The sequence below is a fragment of the Lepidochelys kempii genome, chromosome 10, assembly GCF_965140285.1.
Source record: "Lepidochelys kempii isolate rLepKem1 chromosome 10, rLepKem1.hap1, whole genome shotgun sequence".
NCBI classification, from domain to species: Eukaryota; Metazoa; Chordata; order Testudines; family Cheloniidae; genus Lepidochelys; species Lepidochelys kempii.
This window is the reverse complement of record NC_136389.1, coordinates 34,067,371-34,092,559: the sequence shown is the minus strand read 5'-3', so window position 1 is coordinate 34,092,559 and position 25,189 is coordinate 34,067,371. Positions and strand designations below refer to the sequence as shown.

Sequence of the window (25,189 nt, the reverse complement as noted above, 5' to 3'; positions counted from 1 at the left end):
ATTTCCATAATCATATGTGGCCCTCGGGCCAAAAAGTTTCCCCACCCCTGCACTAGAAACAGGGTTTCCGTGTGCCCCTGGCTCAGTGTGATGGGGGTGGACACTTTCGACTGCTCCCACCATCTCAGAGATGTATCTGCCCTTCCACTCCCTGGCCAGGTCCATCAGTGGCCTTAGGTCAGTGTCTGCTGGGGAGGAAGAGTCAGACAACATGGGCGGAGATCTGCTAGGACGTGGGAAAGCTGCCGTGCGAGGAGACCCGCTGCTGAGCCCCCGAGAGTCAGTGTGAGCTGGCCGTACCTGACTGGACCCCTGTATGCCCAGCTTTCCCTGGGGGCGAGGGGCAGCCTAAAGAGCCCAGCAGTTTAGCAGGGCAAGAAGGCTGCCGGTTTCACTTGGGGGCTGCAGTGACGCATTTTCTGCCCAGCCATTTGGAAGGCCCCAGCTGCCTGTTCTCAGCCACTCCTGTGCAGCCCTGAAGGCGAGGCACAGATGGGCTCTTGGGACCAGACTGAGCCCGGGGAGCTCAGGAACCAGATCTCACCATTTCTAAGAGGGTTTTGCCAAACTAGAGTGTAGGAGCAAAGGGAATGGCTGAGCCCAGGAGGCTGTAACCGCTGTGCTGCTGGCCTGTCACCACCTGCCTGGGCCCGTCAGACTGGGGAGGGCAGCAGCCTGCATGGCTTCTGGGGGCTCCCCGGTAAACTCCAGGGTTCAGCCACCCTGAGATGCGTGGAGCATTTCCTGGGTGCAGCATTGTTCCACAAACCCCTCCAGCCAGGTGAGCTCTGGCAGCCGCTGATCACGACAGCTGTCAGACCCGTGCTCCTTCCACTCCTGATCATCGTAACTACCAGGCCACCCGGGGGGCGGCAGGCGGCATGTTCCCAAAGCGGCACGATCCTGCAGCTCTTGGGGATGGCAGCCCCCACCCTGTGTGGGTTTAGCTGTACCAAGTCCTGAGATCTGGCTGGGAGAGCCCTGCTCCGGGGGAACTGACCAGAGGGACTAACCCTGCCTGAGCCCAGCTGGCATAGTAGATTTTCCCTTTCCTAAGGGCTGTCGGTACCACAATGACACACACGCACAGCCTTTATAGCACTGCCCTCTGTGCTGCTTTGCATAAGCCCTTCTCGGCTCCCTGGCCCTGCGGGGCAGGTGTGCTGGGCACTCAGCTGGCCCACACATGACTCTGATGTTCCCTCACTCGCTCCTCATTGCCCCGAGCTGGCTGCACAGAGAGATGGACACTCCTGAGAACATTGAGGTTCATCCCAAACCCTAAGCCTGACCTGGCTGCCTCCTGTGGGGCCCCTTCTGGCACATGGGGGGGAGATGTCCATATCAGAGGGCTCAGTGGTTCCCAAACTGGGGGCTGCAGCATCCTGGCTCCCCCTCTCTGTTTCGGTAGCACCTGCAGGCCTTGTTGCGCTGGGCGCTGGCCAGATCTGGGAGGAGGCAGGAGCTTGTGGGCCAGCTAGACACCAAGGGAGAAGGGAAATGGATGGCCATTTGTCCAAGATCTCCCAGCAGCTCTGGACTCAAACCCAGCTCTTCCCATCCCCACACCAGAGCCCTGCCCTGCCCACTGCCTGTCATCGCCAGCAGATCCTGTGCAACCCCTCGCCTGTTCCCAGCCCAGGCCGTGCCCGTCGCTGGCACCTAAAGGTGCAGGTACCAGTGGGAGGCTGAGGTGCTCACAGGGGTGGTGTCCCTAGGCCGTGCTGAGCAGGGTGGAGCCACCGAAAAGCAATCACAGGCCGACACATCCAAGGAAACTTGTCAATTCACTTTATTGTTTTCTTAATAAACTTCCTCTCCTCCGGAGGCCGAGAGGGGCAGTCGTGAGCGTCTCGCTTTGTTTCTTTAGTTAAACGCTATGCTAACAGCAATGGAGCCGAGAGGAGAAAGAACGTACACTACCAGAGAAAGGCACTTAGAGACGGGTAAAATACCGAGAGCCTGGAATGTGCGACGACGACCGAAAAACAAAACGTATACCGGCCCGGGCAGGCCTAGTCTATCACAAAGCACATGCTGTGCTACTGTTAACCCTTTGAGTGGCATGCTGCTCGCCCAGCCTGGGGCAAGAGGGCAGGGGCTTCTCAGCAGCCCCAGAGCTGGCAAGCATGATGCCAGGTCCCCCCAAGAGTTGGCTCTGGGGGGGGCTGGCTCCCTGCCAGACTTGGGCTGGGGTGCTGTAACATCCAGACCCTGAGAGCCCCTCCCTCCAGCAGCTGCACTGGAGCTTTTGAGGTGGAGGATGTGGCCAGTGAGGGGGTCGAGAGCCCTGGCTAGGGGGGGTCTCCTGGTTGGAGGGTGGCAGCAGAGCAGGGGTCCTGCTGAGGGCAGGGGAGAGGTACGCAGGACCCCCTTGTGTACCAGGAGCAGCAGAAAAGACAACAAGACTCCTCCTGCAAGGGAGGAGTAGTCCGGGAGGCCCCTTGGGGCGAGCACTGAGCAATCCCTCTGCGGGGAGGGAGCGTCCGAGGGGCAAGCGTGGGGAGGGGGAGAGACCAGGAGACCTGGGCATGAGTGGTGGCTGCTTGGAGATGCCCTGTCCTCAAGAAGTGCCTGAGCCTGCTCCTGTGGGCACAGCCATGCCATGCCCGGGCCTAGCTGTGCCCGAGGAGCCTGGCTCTGGAGCAGCCACTCAAAGTGCTAAACCAGTCTAAAGAATTTATGTAGCTTATATGTTCGTAGGCCAGCCTGGCTGGTCCTGGAGTGTCTAGAATAGCTTACGGTACATACTGCGCTGGTCTCTCCGGGCAGCGCCAGCTAAAGAGATGGGCTGAGCCCACGGGCATCACCCGCAACGGCTCAGTGCAGCTCTGTGGTGCCAGCCAGCCCACCCGCCTTCCGTCATTGGCCACAGCTGAACCTCCAGACCCATGTAATGCAGGGGCCAACCCTGCCTAGATCTGCTGCCTGCTGGGGGCAACCACACCAGGCCCTTGCCAGGCTGGGAGGAGCCCGCTAGGCCGCATGGCATGAGCCCAATCTGCACGTTGCTGTGGCTCTATTCCTTACGGGCAGGTGCCTCCTGGAGACTACAATTCCCAGTAGGCACTGCTTGGGGGGTGCAGTGCCTGCTGGGAGCTGTAGTCTCAGGCCGCAGCCTTGGCCACCCCACATTTAATGCTGTAACTTAGGCTGGCTTGCTGCCCCCTCACTCAGGGCAGGGCCCCAGCAGCTCACCAGCTGTGTCCCCGCACCGAGCAAGGGCTGTGATGCCACGTGGCTGGGAGGGGCAGACACATCAGCCCCCAGTGCTGTGGGGTAGCAGAGCCCCCCCACCAGGCTGCACCATGGGCAGTGAGAGTGGCCCTATGCTGTGTGTAATTAGATTTCTAACCAACGGGATGCATGGGGGGCAGGAGACCAGCTGGGGGGGGGGGGGGGCTAATGCGCCCCAGCAGCTGGCACCCATAACCACAGTTCTCTGATGGGCCAGGCTCTGCCTCCCGCTGCCCCTCCTCAGGACCGGGTGCCCCAGGGGCATCCGGCTGTCACCCAAAGCCGCTTGGTCTCACCCTGGCACTGGGCCTGCTGCTCACCAGGCTGCCCACAGGGCTGGCTGGGGTGTCTCCAACCTGCCCCCCTAGGGCAGCGACAGCAGGGGGCACAGCTAGGCCCATCGAGGGAGCCAGAGAAGAACATGGGACAGCTGGCTGCACCAGCCCATGGGCATTACTCTGTGTGTGGGGGACAGGGCTAGTGGGGGTCCCACCTACTTGCACATGCCGCAGCCCCTGGCCAAGGACGGGCCCAGGGGAGCTCTCAGGGCAACAGCCTGCCCAGGCCACGTGCCCACCGGCAGCCTGGCAGCCACGCCTCGGGGAGGTGGAGCGCGCCAGGGCAGGGCTAGCCAGGGCTCCTGGCAGTCAGACTGGGACTGGACTGGCAGGGGCATGGGCTGGAGCAGGTTGCAGCTGCTGAGCCAGTCACTTGGAGATGGGCAATGGCTCCGTAGGGTGATCTGGCCAAAGGGGAAACCAGTTTGGGGAGCATCAGCAGCAGGCCTTGTGCGGGCGGGGCTCAGCCCCCGGCCTGATGAGACTCAGCTGACCACGAGCCCTTGGCAGCTGGGCAGGTGCAGCGCCAGGCTGTGGCCGGTGACCCCATGGCTCCCTGCAGTGCTGGGGCGGGAGGCTACAGGCATCTGCCCACTCAGGGTGTGAACTGAAGCACTGACCCGGCCCTCGCCTCCCAGTCAGCAGGCCAGGGTGCACAGCCAGGAAGGGGGCTCCCGCCCTGCGCCGCCGGCCAGCCACGCACACTTGCGTTACATGCTAAGGTACTAACAGAGCTGAAGGCAATCTTGCCCCCGCCCCCCTCCCCCAGGTTGGGGAAGGGGCACGGGAGCTGGTGAGCGGCATACTCAGCCAGTATGCGTTGTCGGGGGTGGGGGAGGAGGGTCCGGGGGCAGGGCTCCCCACAGGACTGGGGGTCCGTCTGTCTGTCTCAGTCCAGTCAACCCAGGGCTGAAGGGCGATGGGGCTGCAGTCCAGAAGTTCATCGTGGTCTTGTCTCGCCGGCATCTCCACCGGGCAAGCCCAGCTGCGGCTGAGTGGCACTGCCTCCTCACTGGCGCACGGGCCTGGGGACGGCTGGGTGCATTCGGGGCCCGGCTGACTTGCTCTTGGGGGGTCAGACTGGGCAGGGTGGGAGCTCCATCGGCTTGGGGGTGAGAACGGGAACACCCCGCTCCAGCGGCTCCTGGTGGTCCCATGTGGCTGGGCTGGGCTGGGCTGGCCGCTCCCGGGTCAGCGCTGCTTGGCTCCAAGGGTGCTGGCTGTGCTGCAGGCCGGGCTGGCATGGGCACAGGGAGGTGGGTGATGGGAGAGGCCCACTGGCAGGTGTTGGGGTGAGCAAGGCGCTAGAGCCCTTTGCTTGGGAGTTTCTGGAAATGAGCCAGCCTCCCACGGTGCGCGGGAACCGGAGCTGGAGTGGAGGGAGCCCGCTAGCCCAGCCCCATGGCAGTGCCAGTCCTAGGGGGGGGAGGGGGGCGCTTACCCCGAGCCAGAGAGGAAGGTGCCCAGGGCTGCCTGTGTCATGGGGCTCAAGGGTGGGGAATCATACCCGTGTCTGTGGGTTCTGCTGGCACCGTCCTCCCTGCCAGGCCACGTGTGATGGCCAGATAGCGTGGCCAGTGCCAGGGGGCCAGCTCTGCTGCAGGGGCCAGGGGACACGGCCCCCAGGAACCGCAGGCTGGACAGGGGGGTCAATGGGCCCTTCCTCTGGGATCGCTCACACCCACCCAGCTACCAGGCTGCATGGACGCCATCATCGCCCACACCACCAGCAGAGGGCACAAGGGCATGAGCACCTGGCACTGACTGGGGAGTGGGCATGGGACTGTGTTGGGATCCCAAGGCAGGTGGCTGCGTGGCTCAGGCCTCAGGCAGGGGGCACCTGGTCAGCACCAGGAACAAGGGCCCAATCGGGGACCGGTCAGAGCGAGGGTTGGGTGAGATAAATAAATAACAGCGCCTGCCGCTGCCTGAGGCAGGCAGCCCCCAGGGAGAGATGGGGTGATGGTACACCAGGCCAGCCCTAGGGCCCCGATCCAGCTCCACGACCCCATTGCCACCAAGGCCACGGCCTGGCTCTGGTCCCTCCGCAGTCGTCCCTTTCCAGCACTTGCTCTGCTGCCACAATCGACCCTGGTGCCCCAGCCTGGCGCCTGCCAGAGCCATGAGCCCACTCCTGCTGTGTCCTGGGCCGGTGTTGGCACCTCGGAGAGCCAGCAAGAGGCTTTAGGGTGTGGCTGGCTCAGGGAGGGGGCAGTTAGCTATCTGGGGGGTCCCATGAAGAGGCCTCTGGAGCTGCCTGCACTGGGCCGGTGATGCGGGCCGGCCGCAGGGCTGGGATGGGGATTATTGCTATTCTCAGAAGAGTCAAACTCTTCTTTCGTGTAGGGTCCAAGCGAGACCCAAGCGGCTGTCGCAGGGGAAGGGGGCGGGAGGTCCAGATTCCCCCCAACCCCACTGGCAGATTCACCCGTCGAGACCCATGCCAAGGTGGCGCCTCGTTTTGCGTCTGGGCTTCGTTCATTCAGTTCACCACGGCCGGCTTCAGCAAGACGGAGCCAGGGGGGATCACCACCCAGCCAGGCGGCAGGGCCTCGGGGCTGCCCATAGAGCTCACGCCGGTGGACAGGTCCAGCACCGCGCCGGGCAGCAGCGGCAGGCTCTCCGGAGCACGCCTGAGCCGGGCCCGCTCAGTCCTGTCGCACGACTCTTTGCGGCTCTCGAGCCCTTGAGCTTTGCCCACTTTGGCCACCCTGGTGTCACCCACCTGGCACTTCTCCATGTCCGTCTTGCCAGCAAGCAGGGACACCACTGGCAGCCCTAGCCCACCGGCACCAAAGGGAGATGCCAGCAAGGGGTTCTTGGCCAAGTTGAGTGGTGCCCCATTGAGGGACAGCAGGGGGCTTGGAAGCCCCGGCAGCGCGGCAGAGCCCACGGCGCCACAGGCCAGGGTGCTGAGGTCCAGGGGCCCCGGGGCCAGGGGGATGGGCAAAGAGGCACCCAGGCCAGGCAGTGCGTGTCCACCAAAGAGGGCGGCTGGATTGGGGATGATGAGCTGCGCCCCGTTGACATAAGGCACTTCTGCCGAGGCGACGGGCGTCTTGGGAGGCTGCTGGAGTTTGAGCAGCTCCTGCTGCTCGTGGGACACGAAGTGGCCATGGGCCTTGATGTGCTTGCGCAGCGAGCTGGGGTCCGTGTAGCGCTTGTGGCAGCCGGGCATCTTGCAGTAGTAGGGCTTGTCCACGTAGTGGGTGCGCGTGTGCTTGAAGCGGTCGCTGGAGTTGGAGTAGCGCTTGCTGCAGCCCTCGTAGGGGCACATGTAGGGTTTCTCGCCTGCAGGGGAACACAACAGCCACAGGCTTCTTGACCCAGCATGCCACGGGGCCTCCGCCACCTGGCCACGGGCTGCCACAGGCTGATTTAGTTGGGGTTGGTCCTGCTTTGAGCAGGGGGTTGGACTAGATGCCCTCCTGAGGTCCCTTCCAACCCTGGTATTCTAGGATTCTAACCCAGCGTGCCACAGCACTTCCGCTGCCAGGCCATGGGCTGCCTGACCCGTCATGCCACGGGGCCCCTGCCACCAGGCCATGGGCTGCCTGACCCGGCATGCCACGGGGCCCCTGCCACCAGGCCATGGGCTGCCTGACCCGGCATGCCACGGGGCCCCTGCCACCAGGCCATGGGCTGCCTGACCCGGCATGCCACGGGGCCCCTGCCACCAGGCCATGGGCTGCCTGACCCGGCATGCCACGGGGCCCCTGCCACCAGGCCATGGGCTGCCTGACCCGGCATGCCACGGGGCCCCTGCCACCAGGCCATGGGCTGCCTGACCCGGCATGCCACGGGGCCCCTGCCACCAGGCCATGGGCTGCCTGACCCGGCATGCCACGGGGCCTCTGCCACCAGGCCATGGGCTGCCTGACCCGGCATGCCACGGGGCCTCTGCCACCTGGCCATGGGCTGCCTGACCCGGCATGCCACGGGGCCTCTGCCACCAGGCCATGGGCTGCCTGACCCGGCATGCCACGGGGCCTCTGCCACCAGGCCATGGGCTGCCTGACCCGGCATGCCACGGGGCCTCTGCCACCTGGCCATGGGCTGCCTGACCCGGCATGCCACGGGGCCTCTGCCACCGGGCCATGGGCTGCCTGACCCGGCATGCCACGGGGCCTCTGCCACCGGGCCATGGGCTGCCTGACCCGTCATGCCACGGGGCCTCTGCCACCGGGTCATGGGCTGCCTGACCCGTCATGCCACGGGGCCTCTGCCACCAGGCCATGGGCTGCCTGACCCGGCATGCCATGGGGCCTCTGCCACCAGGCCATGGGCTGCCTGATGTGGCATGCCAGGGGGCCTCCGCCACCAGGTCATGTGCTCGCACAGGCTGCCTGACCCAGCATGCTACAGGGCCTCCACTGCCAGCCCACAGGCTTCCTGACCCGGTGTGCCAAGGGGCCTCCACCACTGGGCCATGGGCTGGCCAACCCACCATGCCACGGGGCCTCCGCTGCTGGGCCACAGGCTGCCTGACCCAGCATGCCACCAGGCCTCTGCTGCCAGGCCAGAGGCTGCCTGACCTGGTGTGCCAAGGGGCCACCGCCGCCAGGCCATGGGCTGCCTTGACACTGAACTGTGTGCGAGGGGATGACACCCAAGCCCCCCATCCCCGACACTGACCTGTGTGGGAGCGGTTGTGGATTTTAAGATTTTCCAGCCTGGAGAAGCTCTTGTTGCAGGTTGGGCAGCGATGAGGCTTCTCATTGGTGTGGGTGCGAATGTGGATCAGCATCTTGTACCTACCCCAGGGAGAAGGGAACCCAGCTGGGGTGAGCCAGCCCAGCACGGTGCTCCAGGGAGAGGGGGAGCTGGCTGGGGTGAGCCAGCCCGGCAGGATGCTGTGGGGCTGCAGCTGCCATGGGAACCCAGGGAGTTGACAGAACAGCTGCCCTCCTCCCCCCCACGTCACAGGACACACAAATCGCCACAGCTGCCCCGGGGGGGCCAGGAACTGTCCCCAGCTCAGAGAGGACACAGACTTGTCATACCCGGCAATCGGCGCAGAGCCCAGATCTGCTCCTGCCCCCCCACTGAATCCCCATCCTGCCCCATAACCATCCCCACCCAGATCCTCCCATCCCTGCCCCATAACCCTGTAACTGCCCCGCACCAACCCCCCAGTCTCTGCCCTTTAACCACCCAGCCCTGATCTCCCCGCCCTGTAACAACACAGCCCGGATCCCCATCCCAACCCATACCCACCCAGCCCCAATCCGCCCCATTCCTGCCCCATAACCTCTCAGCCCCAATCCCACCCCATCCCTTCCCCGTAACCAGCCAGTGTGTCACTAACAGTTGTTGGTGTAACTGACACACATGGTTCGCTGGAAGCTGCAATCTGCCTGAATTTCTCCTTCCTCTTCCCGCCCCTCAGTCTCGAGGTCCCGCGCCGCATCTCCCTCCCTCCCCGCAGCTCGCTGTCCCCGCCTCACCGTCCCCGGCCCCCACCTGGCATTGAAGCCCCGGCCATGGCGTGCGCAGCCCTCCCAATGGCAGCAGTAACCCGCATCCTTCTCTGGCTTGACGTGAAAGTCGTTGACGTGATCCACCAGGTCTTGGAGCAGGTCGAAGAGCTGGTTACACTGCGCGGGGGCAGGGTTGGGTCAGATGGCGGCTGCAGGGGGAGCCCCACTGGGTCTGGCTGGGGGAGGGGTGGCTGCAGGGGGCCCGGCTGGGGGAGGGGTGGGTGTTTTGATGCACGGCAGGAGGGATCAAGTGGGAAGTGGCTCGGGCCCCCCGAGGACTGGCCAGGATGTACCCACCCCGCCCCGTCACTCCCTAGCCCAGACCTACCATAGCTGTGGCCGGCCCCAGAGGCTGTGGGCGCTGGGTCCGGGAAGGTGGCCCATAGAGATCTACCAATGGCCAGGAGGGGCAGTGTCCCAAAGACCTGTCCCATGGCACGCACCATGCAGCCCCCTCTGCCCCACCCCCCCTTCACTGCACAATACGCCCCTCACAACCCACTCTGCCCCACCCCCCTCCACCGCACAGCACGCCCCTCGCAGCCCCACGGCACACCCCTTGAGTCCCCTCTGCCCCATCCCCTCCAGTCCCCTCTGCCCCGCACCTCACCCCTCGCTGCCCCCCTCCGCCCCGCAGCACACTCCTCGCTGCCCCCCTCCACCCTGTGGCACACCCCTCGCTGCCCCCCTCCACTCCGCGGCACGCCCCTCGCTGCTGCCCTCTGCCACACGGATGCCCCTCGCTGCCCCCCCTCCACCCCGCAGCACACTCCTCGCTGCCCCCCTCCACCCTGTGGCACACCCCTCGCTGCCCCCCTCCGCTCCGCGGCACGCCCCTCGCTGCTGCCCTCTGCCACACGGATGCCCCTCGCTGCCCCCCTCTGCCCCGAGGGACACCCTGCACTGCCCCCCCCGGCCCCGCAGCATGCCTCTTGCTGCCCCTCTCCGCCCCACAGCACACCCCTCGCAGCCTCCTCTAGAACACAGATGTCAGGGGATTTACCCTAAACAGGACTGGGACCATGGGTGTAGCCCCCCACCCAGCCCCCTGGGGCCCAGCTGCCCCCCTCACCTTGGCCCAGCGACACACCAGCTGCTGCGGCAGGGGCAGCTCCGGGGAGAGGCGCTTCTCCTTGGGCGGGGTGAGGAAGGCCGAGGCCGGCAGGTGCAGGGCACCGCCCGAGCCCAGGGGCAGGAAGAACTGGAAGGAGCTCGGGAGGCCGTCGATGTAGCGCAGGGACGGGAAATCCTGCAGGGGGAGAACAAAGGTGCTGGGGCAAAGATACCAGCTGGGGCAGGGGACGTGGGGGGGCGGGGGGGCTGGGGTGGGTCAGAGACATTGGCTGGAGCCGGGGGGGTGGAAGTGCCCCACCCTGGGGATCAGGAATGATGTTGCACAGCTGGATCCCAAAGCTCTGCAGTGCGAGGAGCCCCCCCCCTTGCACCCAACCCCCTGCATCCCAGATGGGGCCAGCTCCCCCAGGCTCTGCCACACCGCTACCTGTGCACCCCACATGGGCCTGGTGCCCATCCCCAGGCAGGCACAGGCCAGGCGAGCCGCCCTTTCCGCCCCCCCTCCCACCGCAGCCCATCCCATTCCCTTCCCCCCTCCACTCCCTTCCCTGGCAGCCCAGCCCCGCTCAGCGGGGCCCAGGGCCGTAGGTCTGGGGCTGCCATGGGCAGAGGGGCAACCATCTGGAAAAGACTCTTCCTGCTGAGCTGGGGGAGGGAGCTGCCGCCGCGGTGCCCCCAGCCCCGTTCCCAGCAGCTCCCCCATCTGCCCCAGCCCCCGCCCCGCCGCAGCACATCACTTACATGAGGGGTGGGGGCCATGGGCAGGTCCCCGCTGCCCTGCCGCTCAGGGGACAGCGAGGTGCTGCCACCGGGGGAGTCCGGGTCGGACGGGGGTGACAGGCTGAGGTCGAGCAGGGGTGTTGAGGAGAAGCGGGCGTCCCGTTTGTCATGGCACTTGGAGGGCAGCAGGAGGCCTGGGGGGCACAAAGCCAGCAGGTGAGCAGTGATTCCCACCCTGAGCACCTTTCCCCACCACTGCAAATGCAGCCACCTCTGGGGCAGGATGCGGCGCCCCCCCGCTTCCTCACTCCCTGTGCCCAGACCCACAGCTCATGGCCTGCCCCAAGGGATCCCAGCACAGCCTGGGGGACCCCAGCCATGTGGGTCCAGCCCCGGGGCAGGTGGCCAGCAGGGGGCAGAGCATGCCCCAAGACTCTTTCACCACTGCATGCAGGTGGCGCCCCCCTGGTGTCCGTATCAGAGGGTGCAGGAAGGCGGTCCCCCCAGGTGGGGCCCTGGACGCCCCTCCCCCTCTCACCAGCTGGCAGGGAGCCAGGCGAGCCGGGGCCCATCGCCGCGGCGCCATCATCCTGGGTCTTGAGCTCGCGGTGCAAGGCCCGGTGCTTGGCACTGCCCAGCGTCCGCTTCTCCCGTGCTGCCCGCAGCTTGGAGATGCTGATCTTGAGGTCAAGGGGCTCGTCCAGGGAATGCATGATGCCCGATGTGGCCGCTAGCAGCGTCCTCCGGCAGGGAGCAGACGGCGTCCTCGGGGGCTTGCTCCCCCTGCAGCCCAGGGGCAGGGGCAGGGTGCCCAGGCAACCTACAGGGGAGCAGAGGGGCAGGGGGGTGAATTAGGTCTTGCCGCCCTCTTGGACCCACACACGGCCACCCGTGCACCCACCCTGCACAAAGCCTGTCCCAGTGGCCACAGGATCCGGACGAGGAGCTCCAAAACCTGCCACCAGGAGCCTCCGCCACTTACTGCCAGGAGCCCCCCAAAAACTTGCTGCCAGGAGCCCCCCCTAACCTGCTGCCAGGAGCCCCTGCAAAACCTGCCACCAGGCTCCCCCATCCTGCTGCCAAGAACCCCCCAACCGATAGGTGCTGGAACTGGGGGTGCTGCAGCACCCCACAACTTGAAGTGGTTTCCATCAGACACAGGGTTTACAGTTTGGGTCATTAGCTCTCAGCACCCCCACTGTACAAACTGTCCCAGCACCCTGCCCCAACCCGCTGCCAAGAGCCAGAAATCCTGCCACCAGGAGCCCCTCCAACCTGCCACCAGGAGCCCTCCCAAAACTTGCCGCCAGGCCTGCTCTTCACAGGGGGCTGAGAAATGAAAGGGCAGATTCTGGAGAAGGAACAGTTCTATGTACAAAAGTAGGACACTGCAGGCAGGCCTCCGCCCCCTCCCCACCCCCCGCTCTGCTGGTGCGCCTCCCTCTCGGCCTGCAGCCCCCTGCTAGCCCAATCCTGGGGCCCCTTGAATCCCATTTTCACCAGACCTCCAGAGCTGAAAGGCAGGTGCAATAGGTGCCAAGACACTGCCTCTGCCACCCACCCTGACCAGCTTTCTCCCCTGCACAGTGCCCAGTGCCCCCCCACCCCCCATAAGCTCCCCCCACCCCCTGTGGGCAGAGTCCCGGCAGCTTCTCACCACCCTGGCTGCGCTGGAGAGGCCGGGCTCCTGCTCCTCCCCTGGCCTGGCTCAGAACTCAGCCCTACATTTTCCATGGAGCCCCATGCCCGCTCCACTGAGCCGGAGGGGGGTGGGGAGGGGGAAGCGGGTCCTATGATCAGTGAGGAGCCATCAGGCAGGGGCTGGGTTCGCCCAGCCTGCCAGGTGGGGAGGGGAGGACAGGGCCAGAGGCAGCCGGCAGAACTGGCTTAGCTGGTCCAGAGCCGGGCTGCAGCCCCCCCAGCACAGTGACCCGTCTGGAATTACAAGCAGCTGTTTCCCCTCTGCCTGCAGCAGCCACAGCTCAGGAGGCAGTGCCAGGAGTCGCAGGGCTCTGCAGGGTGGGGCCCAGGCCAGGGTGGGGCCCACATACACCAGTCACATGCTGGCCCCTCTGCTTGGTGCGGTTACTCAGGCCTATGCGGTGCCCACAGATGCCAGGGCAATGCCAGGCCCAATGTGGAGGGGATCTGGGCAAGCATCTGCTGATGCCCCTCACTCCCAACCCGCAGCCCCCTGGGGTTGTCAGGTGCTTTGAGATCCTCGGCGGAGCCATGCTGCAGGAGGCAAAGCTCTGACAGCTGGGGCAGGAGCCTGCCCTTGGCCTTGCTGCTCCTGCCATCCAGGGGAAGATTACAACACACCATGGAGCCTGCAAACGTGGAGCTCAGCCTGCTCTGGGGGGACAAACTCCCACAGCCTAGGGCTCTGGGCAGGGAAGGCCAGGGAGTCTGAACCAGGCCTGTGCTGACCATGTGGGGAGCCCAGAGCTGGGCTAGCCGGGGACTGCAGGCGCTTTCCCATCACCACCAGCCCGAAGCTGCTGGAGCCAGGAGGGGATTCAGCTAGGCAGGCTTGGGGGGCAGCAGGGGGCCAGAGAGCGGAGGGGAGAGGGTGCCTGGGGCCAGGCAATGTGGGAGGAAGCCTGGGGCTGGGGAGCATGGGGGGAGGGGCTGCACAGGACCAGATAGTGGGGAGGGCAGCATGGGACTGGGGAGTATGGGGGGCACAGGGCTGCGGAGTGTATGGGAGGAGGGATCAGGGGGTCAGAGAGCAGGGGGGCAGCAGGGGGCTGGGCAGCCTGGGAGGCAGCCTGGGGCCAGAGAATGGGGGTGGGGGAGGGCTGCACAGGACCAGGTAGTAGGGGGGCAGCATGGGGCTGGGGAGTGGGAGGGGGGGGCAGCACAGGACTAGGGAGTGTGTGGGCAGCATGGGGCCAGGTACACTGCTAGGTTGAAGGGTTGCGGGGGGTTAGGGGTGGGGGATGGGCAGACCCAGACCTGGGGGGCACCGTCCCCAGCACGAGGTTCCCATGCACGAGAGACGCCCACTCCACAGCCAGCCCCACTCTGCCCCCTGCCTGCCAGCCCCAGCCCACGCCAGAGCCAGCCCAGAGCTGCTCAGCTCAGGCCAGGCTGGCCCTGCTGGGCACCATGAGGTTTGTGCCGAGCCTAGGCGCCCCAGAGCCTGGCTGGGGTCTGGCAGCCAGTGCCCCAAGGCCCTGCGCCCCTTCCCACTTGGCAGCTTTGGCTCAGCCCAGGCCCAGCCAGCAGACCGAGCCCCCCCCCCCCCGATCCTCAACAGCCCCCAAAGGGCTGCTGGGCTCTCCCTGCTCCTGGCTGGGGGCGCCCCGCTGCAGTGGGCAGGGACACCCTTCCCCCCCGCGCCATCCAGCCAGCCTGTGGCCCCCTGTCTGGCTGCGCTGGGCACAGGGAAGGGGGCGGAAGGAAGTAAATATTTATCTCCCGCAGTTAAGAGCCTGGGAAGGCTCCAGCTGCATTCACGGCCTCCCTCCTTGGACTGCCCTGCCCTGCCCGGGGGCCTCTCCCTGGGGCCTCTCCCTGGGGCAGGGGAGGGGATCTGGCGGGCCGCCAGCCGTCTGCTAGCTGGTTCCTTGTGAACCCGGCCAGGCAGGCCCTGTGCTGCCATCCTGGGATCCTCCGTGGACACCAGGCCTGGCTCACTTCCTGCCTGCTTCCTGCCGGGGCACCTTGCCCTGGCCCGCCCACGCACTTCACCCCCGCCCCGTGACTCAGTTTCGCCACCTGGCCATGGGGACAGTGATGAGGAGGGGGCAGTGCTCCGAGGGCCCCCAGCACCCCACACAGCCTGATCCCAGAGGTGCCTATGCTGCAGTGAGACCCCAGGCAGCTCCATGGCTGGCCCCGCCCAGGCCTCGGGCAGCTCAGGCAGGGTGCTGGGTACTTTTCCTTGGCAAGGGAGGGACATCACCCATCTGGTGCCCACCACCTGTGAGAGCAGGGGCATCACGGGCAGGTGCCCATCACCCAGCCCAGGGGCTTCTCGTCCTGCCACTGCCTCGACGTCTGCCAACGCCAGCAGATCCGAGAGCGAGACGCCCAGCCCCCACCCACTTTGCCTCCCTCTGCATGGGATGCGCTCGGCCCTGCAGACCCCTTTCTGGGAGTGAGCGGCCCCACACTCTGCGCTGCCTACAGCAGGCCAGCAGGAAATGTGCCAGAGGCCCCCACAGTGCCCGCGCCCAGACTGCTCTAGCCCCACAGTGCCCCACAGTGCCCGCGTCCGGCCCTGCCCCAGCCCCACAGTGCCCAACATCCGGACTGCCCTAGCCCCACAGTGCCCGTGCCCGGCCCTGCTCCAGCCCCACAGTGCCCACACCCGGACCGCCCTAGCCCCACAGTGCCCGAACCCGGCCCTGCCCCAGCCCCACAGTGCCAACATCCGGACTGCCCTAGCCCCACAGTGCCCGTGCCCGGCCCTGCTCCAGCCCCACAGTGCCCACACCCGGACCGCCCTAGCTCCACAATGCCCGTACCCGGCCCTGCCCCAGCCCCCTGGTGCCCACAGCCAGCTCCCCCGGCTCTGCAGCAACGCTGCCTCTTCAGCTGCCTCAGTTCATCCCTGCTGCACCCACTGGGCCAGCCCTGCAGTGCCCCTCCACGGCCATCCAGCCCCACCTCCAGCCCCCATTGCCCGCCTCCAGAAAGCGTGCTCACCCCCGCCCAGCAGGGACTGGACAATGCAGGGTGCTGTGTACACACCAGGCCTGCTACACCCCACCCCCCCCGCCCCAGCTCTGTCGGTGCCCCTCAATCCCAACCCACAGCCCCTGCTGTCTCAGCCCTGGCACCTCCACCCAGCCCTGTCGTCCGTTCCCCCCCCAACCCCCTGCCCGGCCATGCAGAGCATGATGCCCATGCTGGCTTTGGCGAAGGGTCTGTTTTGCAGCTGGCTAAGAATAAGGCGCTTGTCTCAGCTGTGATCTCAGCCAGCTCCTCCTAGAGCCCAGGGCTCGCTAGCGCCCTCCCTTGGGAGCCTGCTACTGCCGCCACCTCCTCTCTGCGACCCACGCCAGGCCTGGACTGCCAGGACCTGAGTCAGGCATGGGGAAGGGGCCATGACGCCAGCCTGGGGTCAGGCTGGGCAGGGGGTGGTGCAGCGCAGGGCAGGGACACTGGCTGGGCGCAGCAGAGAGGCAGCAGGGGGAAGGGAGGGGGCAGGTGCGATGTGCCCGGCTCCCAGCCCAGCCCTGTGCTCAGCACAGCCTGGCTGAGGCCCACATGGCCTGGCTGCTCCCCCATACGGGGCCCCCAGGACCACAGGGGCCCCAGTCTCGGCTCCAAGACATTCCACAGACCCCCATCCTGTGCCAGGCTTCATCTCTGCAGCCCCCTCCCCACTGCAGGGCTGGAGGGATGGACCAGTGCCAGCATCAGAGCACTCCCCTTCCCGGGGACTGCCCCCATGACCACCACCAGGCCCCTCCAGACCAGACCAGAGCCAGCTTCAGGCCTCCAGCACTGCCATCCGGGGGGGGGGCTCCATACCTCACTCCTGACATCACATCCGTGGGGGGGGGCTCCATCCCCCGCCCCAGCACTGGCACCCCAGGGGGTTCCATCCTGCACCCCAGGGACCCCAAGGGCAGAAATATCCTAGGGCGTCCCCTGCTTTCTACAGGTTCAAGCAATTTCCTACCCCCCTCCCCCCGGCCCTGTGCTGTTCCCTCAAGCCAGGCTCTGTCTCAGTGGGCACTGCCCCCTGTGGGGGGTTGCTGGGGGTGGGGCTGGGGCTCCCAGGGGCAGGCCTGGGCTCTGTGCCAGGCCCTGCCAGCGTGGCACTGGGGTGGGGGGAAGCACTCCCTGCAGTGTCCCCCGGCGGTGGGCCAGGTTTGTTTTTGTTCTGCTCCTGACCCTCCGGCAGGCCCCGCGCCAGCCCCCCACCCTGCCTGCAGCTGCAGCCCAGCGCCTGGTGCATGAATGGGGGGCTCTTTCCTCTCCAGCGAGCCCGGGGCTGGCAAGCAGGAAGCAGACACTTCCGCGGAGCCGGGGCCAGCCCTTGCTCCCCCCTGCACGTCCTCTCCCCCCACCAGCCTCCTTCTCCCCTTCCTGGGCTAGAGTGCCTGCCAGCCGTGCCCGTGTGGCACCTGTTCCCTGGCTCTGCCTGGCTCGAGCAGGCCTGTCCCTGCCCCCGCGCCCAGGCACCCCCCCATGCTGGCACCCAGCCAGGCCAAGCTCAGACGCTCTGGAATGCAAAGCACCTCCTAGCCCTGCGTGGGGGGCGAGGACAGGCCAGGGGAGGGGGCTGAGCGCTGAGCTGAGCAGGGGCAGCAAGGGGGAGACGCAGCCCCTCCCCCCTGGCCCCTGTCTTCCAGACGGAGTGATGGAGCCTGTGCCCAGGGAGCCGGGGCTGTTGCATGGGGTGTGGGGCAGGACTGGGGGCAGCTGGCTGGGCTGGCAATGGGCAGGGTGAACTCACAGGGAAGGCAGGACTCCTGAGCGACGTGTCAGCAGGGCAGGCCAAGCCTGGTGGCACCAACTAGCCCCGCACTGGCAGGCTGAGCAGGGCCATGGAGCCTGGCCTGGCCTCTCCTCCCAGGCCCTTCCAGCTCCCGCAGAGATGCAGGGGAGCCAGCCATGCTGCACTGACCTGGGCACTCGGGCCAGCAGGAGGCGCCAGAATAAGGGCAGGGGGCTGGGCTGGGGGCTCGTTGCCACACATACCAGCCAGCCCCAGTGCCCCCCAGCCAGCCAGTGCACCCCACACCCTGTGCTCCAGACACGCTCCTGTCCCCTCACACCACCTCCCCTCCCCATCCCCTGCACACACCCCCCTCCTCTCTCCCCATCCACTGAACAAACCCTCGCCCCACCCCTCTCCCCTATGCACACCCCTCCCCATCTTCCCTGCGTACTCCCTCCCCCACTCTCCTTCCCCTGTGCACACCCTCCCCATTCCCTGCACACACACACCTCTCCCCCATCCATTGAACACACCCTCCCCATGCGCACACCCCTCCCACTCTCCCCTGCATACTCCCTCGCCTCCCCAACCCCTGCACACACCCCTGCCCTACTCCCCTTCCCCTGTGCACACCTCTCCCCATCCCCTGCACACACACACCCCTCCCCCATCCACTGAACACACCCTCATCCACCCCTCTCCCTTGCACACACAGCCCTCCCCTTCCCCTGCGCACACCCCACCCTCTCCAACCCCCTGCACACACATCTCCTCTCCCCATCCACTGAACAAACCCTCCCCTGCGCACACCCCTCCCCCTCCCCCATCCACTGAACACACCCTGCCCCCACCCCTCTCCCTTGCACACACACCCCTACCCTCTCCAACCCCCTGCACACACACCTCCTCTCCCCATCCACTGAACAAACCCTCCCCTGCCCACACCCATCCCCTCTCCCCATCCCCTGCACACACCCCTACCCTCCCCATCCACTGAACATAGCCACCCCCACCCCTCTCCACTGTACACACCCCTCCCCTTCCCCTGCGCACACACCCCTCCCCTCCCCCAATCCCCCGCACCCACACACACACCCTTCCCTTCCCCCAATTCCCAGCACACATACATGTGCCCTCCCCACGGCCCCTCCATGGCAGGGAGGGGGGGCTGTGGTATCCCAAGGGCAGAGTGGACTCCTGGTGAAGTCCGGGGGGGGAGGAAGGGGGCTCAGCTGATCATGCCCCTGCCCTGCCACCTGCTCTGGGACCCCCAGCAAGTCTCTTTGGCCCAGACTTCCAAAAGCACTCAGCACCCAGGGGCTCCACTGAGAGCACTGGGGGACCCCCCACTGAGAGCACTACAGAACCCCTCCCCCACGGGGAGCCAAAGGAGATGCTGGGGGTGGAGAAGCCCGACTCCCTCAGGCAGCCAGCACTTAGCTCCCTCGCCCTGCCCAGTGCTTTGTTCCCGAGCTGGGGCGATGCTGCTCGGCCCACTGTGGAGAGACGGGGGCCCTGCTTGCCAGGTATCAATGTGCAGGCAACTGGATCTGCCATTGTCTTGTCAGAGGCTCCACTGATATGGGGACCAAGACCCAGACAACCAAGCGACACCCATGTTATGTCTCTTCACCTGCGCTTAGAGCAATCAGCCTTCTGCCACCCCCAAGGCAACAATGTCACATATAGGGGAAACTGAGGCACAATCCGGGGCTCATCAAAATATTACAAAATATTCCCATTTTGTCACAGCCTATCCATCTGCCCACCTGCTGGTCCGTCCGTTCACCTGCCTGTCCATCTGTCTGCCCGCTCATCTCACACACAGAGGGCATCTCTGTGAGGTCCCTCTGCTGCCCGCCTGTCATTCTGCCTCACTGCAGGGATGGGGCGGGGGGAACTGAAGGAGGCAGGAGAAGAGAAGAGGCATGGTCCCCAGGGCGCTGGCTGCATTTCCCTCACGCTCAGAGGCTCCTGGTTTAGGCCCCAGTGCCGCGAGTAGGGCAGGGCACAGCGAGGACAGGGCAGGGCGAGGGCAGCGCAGGGCAAGGACAGGGCAAGGACAGGGCACAGCAAGGGCAGGGCAAGGGAAGTGCAGGGCAGGGCAAGGGTGATGTCAGCCTGCCTTTAGAGCCTGGCTTGAGTCCCATGGACAGGCGGGACCCTGCTGCCAGCCCTGGGGAGGCAGCGGGGGCAGGACTGGCAATGCCCAGCCTGCCCCCAGCACCCATACCTGAAGGGCTCCCAAGGGCCGCAAGCCAGCCAGGCAGGATGATGGCACAGGGAATCCCAGTGCTGGGCACCTCCATGCCTCGTGGGTATCAAATGGGGGAGGGGCTGCACCCCTAGTGCTGCCATATCAGCCTCTGGTGGCACAGCCCTGGGTGCCAACCTGGAACCAGCGGGGGCTGGGGGCACTGGGCTGGGGACAGCCAAGGCCTGTCGGAGCCTGGAGCCCATCCCAGCGAGGGTAAGTGGCTTGAACCCGCTGTGGACAGGAAGCAGCCGGCCCAGGGACTGGGGTTGCCCTGGGGAGGGAGCCACCCAAAAGGCTGCTAGGAACTCAGTGCACGCAGCAGCAGTGACCGGACGGCCCAGCTGTGAGCTGGACACCCACTGCCCTGCACCCCTCCCCCTCCTCCCATGGCCCCTCCAACCCGCCTCTGCCCCCCACTGCCCTGCCCCTCCATACACCCCCACTGCCTCTCCCCTGTCCTCTGCCCCATGCTTCCCTGCCTTCCTACCCCCTACCTTCCTGCTGCCCCTGCCCTCCTTTCCCCTCCCCCGCTGCCTGTGTCCTCCTCCCCACACCCCACTGCCCCTGCCCTCCCTTCCCCCAGCAGCCGTCCCTCTCCTTTGCTCCTTGTCTCCTTTGCATTAACACCCTGCAGCCGCCCTGCCCCCCCCCCCAGCTTCCTAGAGCCAGCAGGGGGCACAGCTGACAGCACAGGCTGGCTGGAGAAGGGCAGGGCATGCCCTGGGGGCCGCTCCTGTAGACAGGGGGCAACTGGCTAGGGGGGGAAACAGAACTCAGGTCGCTGCCAGGGCCGGTCCCAGCCCCACCCTGCCTGACCCAGCTGCTCCACTCAGTCCCCCCAGTCCAGGCGTTGGCGGCTTTCTCGCCCCATCCCACTGGGGCCCCAGCTCCACCCAGCAGGGGCAGGCTGACAGGAGGCCTGAGCAAAGGCTGGGGTTTGGCCGGGGGCCCAGAGCCTGCGCGCCAGGGCAAGGCGCGGGGCAAGGGGGAGGGGGAGCCGAGGGCCTTCCCCCACCCGTTCTCCCCAGCTGGCTGGCCTCATCCTAGATTCCTGGGCTGCTACTGGGAGCCAGCCTGGGTGGGGCCCGCTGGCTGGGAAAGGGCTTCGAACCGCGGAAGAAACTACTCCCGAGCGAGCGAGCAGCTGCCAAACCAAACTGGCCCTGAAGCACAAAATTCCTGGGAACAAACCTTCCTCGAATCCAGAGGAACCGGAACAGCAAGAGCCACCCCGCCTTGCCCCCCAGACACCACGACCTGCTATGCCCACCTCAGCAGGAGCAGACTGGGGGGCCCAGAGCACGGCATGTGGCAGAGCGTGGCTAGGTGCTGCTGATGCCCCCCCACGCCTGACCCGCAGCCCCCTGCTCACCCAGCCCTGGGCTCCCCACAGCCCCGCCGATGCCCCCCATGCCTGACCCGCAGCCCCCTGCTAGCCCAGCCCTGGGCTCCCCGCCCAGCTCTGCTGCTGCCCTCAAGTCCAGACCGGCACCATGCCCAGCTGTTCATGTCCTGCCCCCCAGCTCTGTGGGTGACCATCGGCCTGGCACTCTCCTGAACAAAGTGGGAAATTGTGCAGGGTTTTGTGATGTGAGACCAGACTCACTTTACTTGTGGTTCAGAGGTAGCTTTGGATCCAGGCATCCTGAGATCCCACCCCTCCTTCAGACAGATGTAATAAAGGGGGACCCGGGCATGTAAAAATGGGGCAATGGCACAAGCTGGTCTGGTCGTGCCAAGCCCATGGGCACAGGGCAGGTGGCAGAGGCAGGGCAGTCCAGGTGCTAAAGTGGTTCACTCACCTGGGGGAGAGATGTCCCTTCCCCCATGTGTCCTGGCCCCTCCCCTGAGCCATTTGTACCCTGTGTCTGGCTGCTTTGAAATGCCAATGCTGGGCGCTGGATGGCCCAGCCCTGGGGGACTGAGGCTGCCGGTTCCGATCCAGGTCAGGAGAGTTGGGCCACCCAACAGCCTCCGTGCAGTTGGCAATGGAGCCTAGCACTGCCCTTGGTTGGCAGGCTCTCCAGAAGCCCTACAGACTGATTCTCTCCAGGGGTCCTCCCAAGACAAGGGAGCATGCGGAAGTTGCCGTGATCCCCAGGAAATCACAGCACTACTCAAGGGAAATGCACCAGTGGCTACAGAGGAGGAGGGCCGGGCATTTCCATGCCAAACATGGGCATCTCGCTCCCCCAGCAAGTTGGTGTCACTCGTCAGGGCTGCCCCGGAAATCAACACTTCCATCCGAGAGCCTCGGCCGCTGAATCCTCCCTGACCCAAACCCACCCACAGGAGCCTGCACCCTGGCAAGCTCAGTCCACTGCTCAGCTGCATGCCTGCTTTGCTCTGTGAGCCCATAATGTGGTCTACAAGGGCTGGGGATCGCAGGCTTTGAGGGCAACACAGAGGATGGGGAGGGCAGACAACAGCGTCTGCAGCCTGGCAGCACCTTCAATGACCCAAATCCTGCTCGGCTGCCACTTTGGGGTCTTCCCCGAAGCACTGGGGGAAAATCATGATTGTACAGAAATCAATTCAGCCCCCATTGAAATGCAGCCACCTCTGGGCTGGGACAGGGCAGCTGTTTTAACAGCAGACAGCAACTCTCCACCCCAGGGCAGGCAGTGACAGGGAAGCTAAGGAACCAGCATGCCCTGGCTAACACCCCAGCTCTTGCAAAAAGTGGCTCTCTGGGCACTCCAGGCTGGCAGCGCCTTGGTGCCCAGGTTTGACCCAAGACAGGTGTGTCCATTACATGGGCCTAGGTGCAGGCCAGCTGTAGCCACACAGAGGTGTCATACGGGGCACCGAGAGCAGTATCGGACCCTGCCCACACACATACAGCACAGGGCTCTGTGTGGGTCCCCATTGCCTCCCCTGACATGAGAGCTCCCCACTGGCTACAGGCCACGCCCCAGGAAACAAAGGCGATTGAGCTGGGACTGGGCAGGAAGAAATCGCACGCACATGAGCCAGGAGTCCCTCCGGGCCACGACTCAGAGCATCGGGGCCAGAGATCGCTAGCCTGGTGGGCACCGTTTTCAGAAGCAGCCTGTGGTTTGGAGTGCCCACGCTGGGTCTCAGAGGGGCTCCCTGTGCTCCAGCCCCCAGGGACTGGGAGCTCATCAGATCGCCCCATCAGGCGGGACTGCCCAGTACTGGGGTACAATTCATCAGGGCAAACCCAAGGGCAGCAGGGCCAGCAGGCAGGCTCTCCGTAGGAACCAGTGCTGTGCAGAAGCCCCCATGTGGCACTAGGAGGCGATGGTGTACAGCTGGGGTGTAAAGGCAGGGTCCTGCCTGCTCCTGGGTCCTACAAAGCACTGCCACTTTGCCCAGTGGCCGAGGACAACCCCAGCATGCCGACTGCCTCCCCCTGCTGCCCAAGCTGCGGGGCCAGGGGGAGTCAAAGGGCTGCACAGCACTGCTTGCTCTTGGGCACATGGGAGAGGAGCAGGAGTTCTGGTTTTGCTGGGCCATTAAGACAGATGTTATCACCAGGTTCCTAGTGCACTGAGGACTGCTTTGCTGGCCGGTTCCCTCCATGCCCCCTGGCAGGAGCACGCTGGGCAGCAAGCACCCCTCTCTGCAGGGCGTGTCTGGCTGGGAACAGAGGGGGGCTGCAGAAGATGCCATGGAATGAGAGTCTCTCTTTGCAGTCCAGCCTGACCTCACCACACGGCCCAGCTACGACTCCACGAACACCGAATTGGAGCCAAGCGAAGCTGGCAGCAGCTTCCCCCAGGCCGGCTGGCTCTGTTGGGGGAGGGACAGCCTGGGACCCAGCTACCCAACTCTGGGCACCAGCTCTGACACGTATGGATGGGCAGCAGTGTCTAGAGTGTTCCCAAAGGTGGGGGAGGCCAAGAGAGCTGAGACCATGTGCCAGCCCTGGGGAGGCTGGGCATTGTGCAGGAGGAGAGACCCTCGTAACCCCTTCAAGGGCAGGGCAGCTGTGGTAAGTTTCCTGGGGACTCCCCCAGCCACTCCCTTGCTGTCTGCCTTCCCCCCCTTCTCCAGTGCATGGCTCCTGGGCTTCCCAGCCAGCCCCCCCAACACACACCCCGAGCCAGCCAGCAGCCAGGATGTCAGGGCTGCCAGCTTGTATCTGCAGAGCCAATGCCCACTGTCCTTCCCTCCAGCCCCTTCCAAGTGCCCCTCCCCCAGGCCTTTGCACAATCAGCAAGCCAAGAGGCAACACCCAGGCTAGGTCACCATCACCAGGGCACATGCCTGTCACAAGTCAGCTGCCCGAGTCCCCTCCACATTCCCGCATGTCCCCACCCATCTGCAAACATCCCTCTGAGCCAGCTGACACCCAGCGCAGGGGCAGGGCAGCGTGTAGCCATGGCAGAGTGCCTTTCGCGCAGGGATCTCCACTCCCCGTCCAGCTGAGCCCCCCGACCCTGGGACAGGCAGGGCACACTGGCCCTAGACAACGCAGCGACCTGCCCAAGTCACCACCAAAGATGGGCTTAGAATCAAGGTCCCTCCATCCCCCGTGCTCTGACTTCTAGGCAATGCTGCCTCTTCCAGGACTGCACGCCATGATGCAGGACAGGCCTTAACCCTTCCTCCGAGAGCTGCCACTGGCCAATGATGTGCCCGACCAGCGCCTCCACATACGCTGATGCAGGCCCAGGGGGAGGTCTCTGCCCAGCTGACGACTAGGGAATGACGGAGGAGATGTCACACAGAGGATCTTGTGTTGCAAAATGGTGATAGTGAGCCCATCGCCTGGGGGAGGCAGGTCGCAGCCCTGAGCCCGTCAATGCTGAAAACAACAGGGTGGAGCCCTGAGCCTCCCCAAAGACAAAGCAACCCCGGAGGGTTCTCTGCGGGGGACTAAAAACCGATGGCCTGGGACTGCGTAAAGGCAGCAGAACTCGCCCAAGTTGCTATCTGGGAGGGGAGGAGCCGCTCTGCCCGTGCGGGGGCGCATGAAGGGGGGATCCAGGCTCTCTGGACTGGACAGGCACTGCAAGGCCTGACTTAGCCAGGAAAGTCACCTGGTAACAAGCACAGGCTGCGTTATGGCTGACACTTTTCTTTACCCTGGAACCAGGCCCGCAGTCTGTGCGCTTGCTTTCATTTGACCCTTTATCTCGGGCTCTGTTAACTCAACCTCCCATCTCCACCGAGCTCAGGTGCATGGTGAACTGAGGGGAAAGTGGAGAAGTGGGGTGCAGCGGGCGGGCGTGCACATCCAGGAGCCAAGGGAGGGGCACTCGGGTGGGCTGTGTAGGTTGCTGGCCTGCCCTGGGAAAGAGCAGGGCTCGTGGAACCCGGAGCAGAGCACCCGTGGTGCCAGCAGCTGGCAGGTTCCCCTGGTAGGCCCAGCTCCATGAGCAGGTGGTAGGGAGTCACCCTGGACCCTTGGGAAACCCCTAAAAGTGCATTGCGGGAGCTACCAGAACATGCCAGCCAGCGCAGGCTGAGCCCACTGAGCCAGGCAGTTGCTGACCCCGCGCCCTACTCTGAAATGCAGGTGCAAAAGAGGGGGATCGGGGAGCAGTTCCACCCCCACTGGCCTTCTCCTGGGCCTGGCCGTGCCCTGCCACCTTCATACCCACTCACTTCTGTCCAGCGGCCCAAGGGGCCAGGGCGTGGTGACCCAGAGGGCCATAGGGCAGGACCCTTTGCTAGGCAGATCCCAATCACCATCCTGGGAGGCTACAGC

General features: G+C 65.5%; 1 protein-coding gene across 1 annotated transcript in view; it reads right to left on the bottom strand.

Annotated features, from left to right (window-relative positions):
- Positions 1-1,774: 1,774 nt before the first annotated feature.
- GLIS2 (GLIS family zinc finger 2) overlaps positions 1,775-25,189 on the bottom strand; it is a 34,454-nt gene continuing 11,039 nt past the window's right edge. Inside the window, exons 2-7 of the mRNA XM_073362786.2 lie at positions 11,388-11,669; positions 10,871-11,043; positions 10,128-10,304; positions 9,039-9,172; positions 8,211-8,329; positions 1,775-6,866 (exon numbers count right to left, since the gene is read on the bottom strand). Of these exons, the coding sequence (XP_073218887.1) occupies positions 6,058-6,866; positions 8,211-8,329; positions 9,039-9,172; positions 10,128-10,304; positions 10,871-11,043; positions 11,388-11,562 (1,587 nt within the window). The 5' untranslated portion in view covers positions 11,563-11,669 and the 3' untranslated portion in view covers positions 1,775-6,057. The remainder of the gene's footprint in view (positions 6,867-8,210; positions 8,330-9,038; positions 9,173-10,127; positions 10,305-10,870; positions 11,044-11,387; positions 11,670-25,189) is intronic.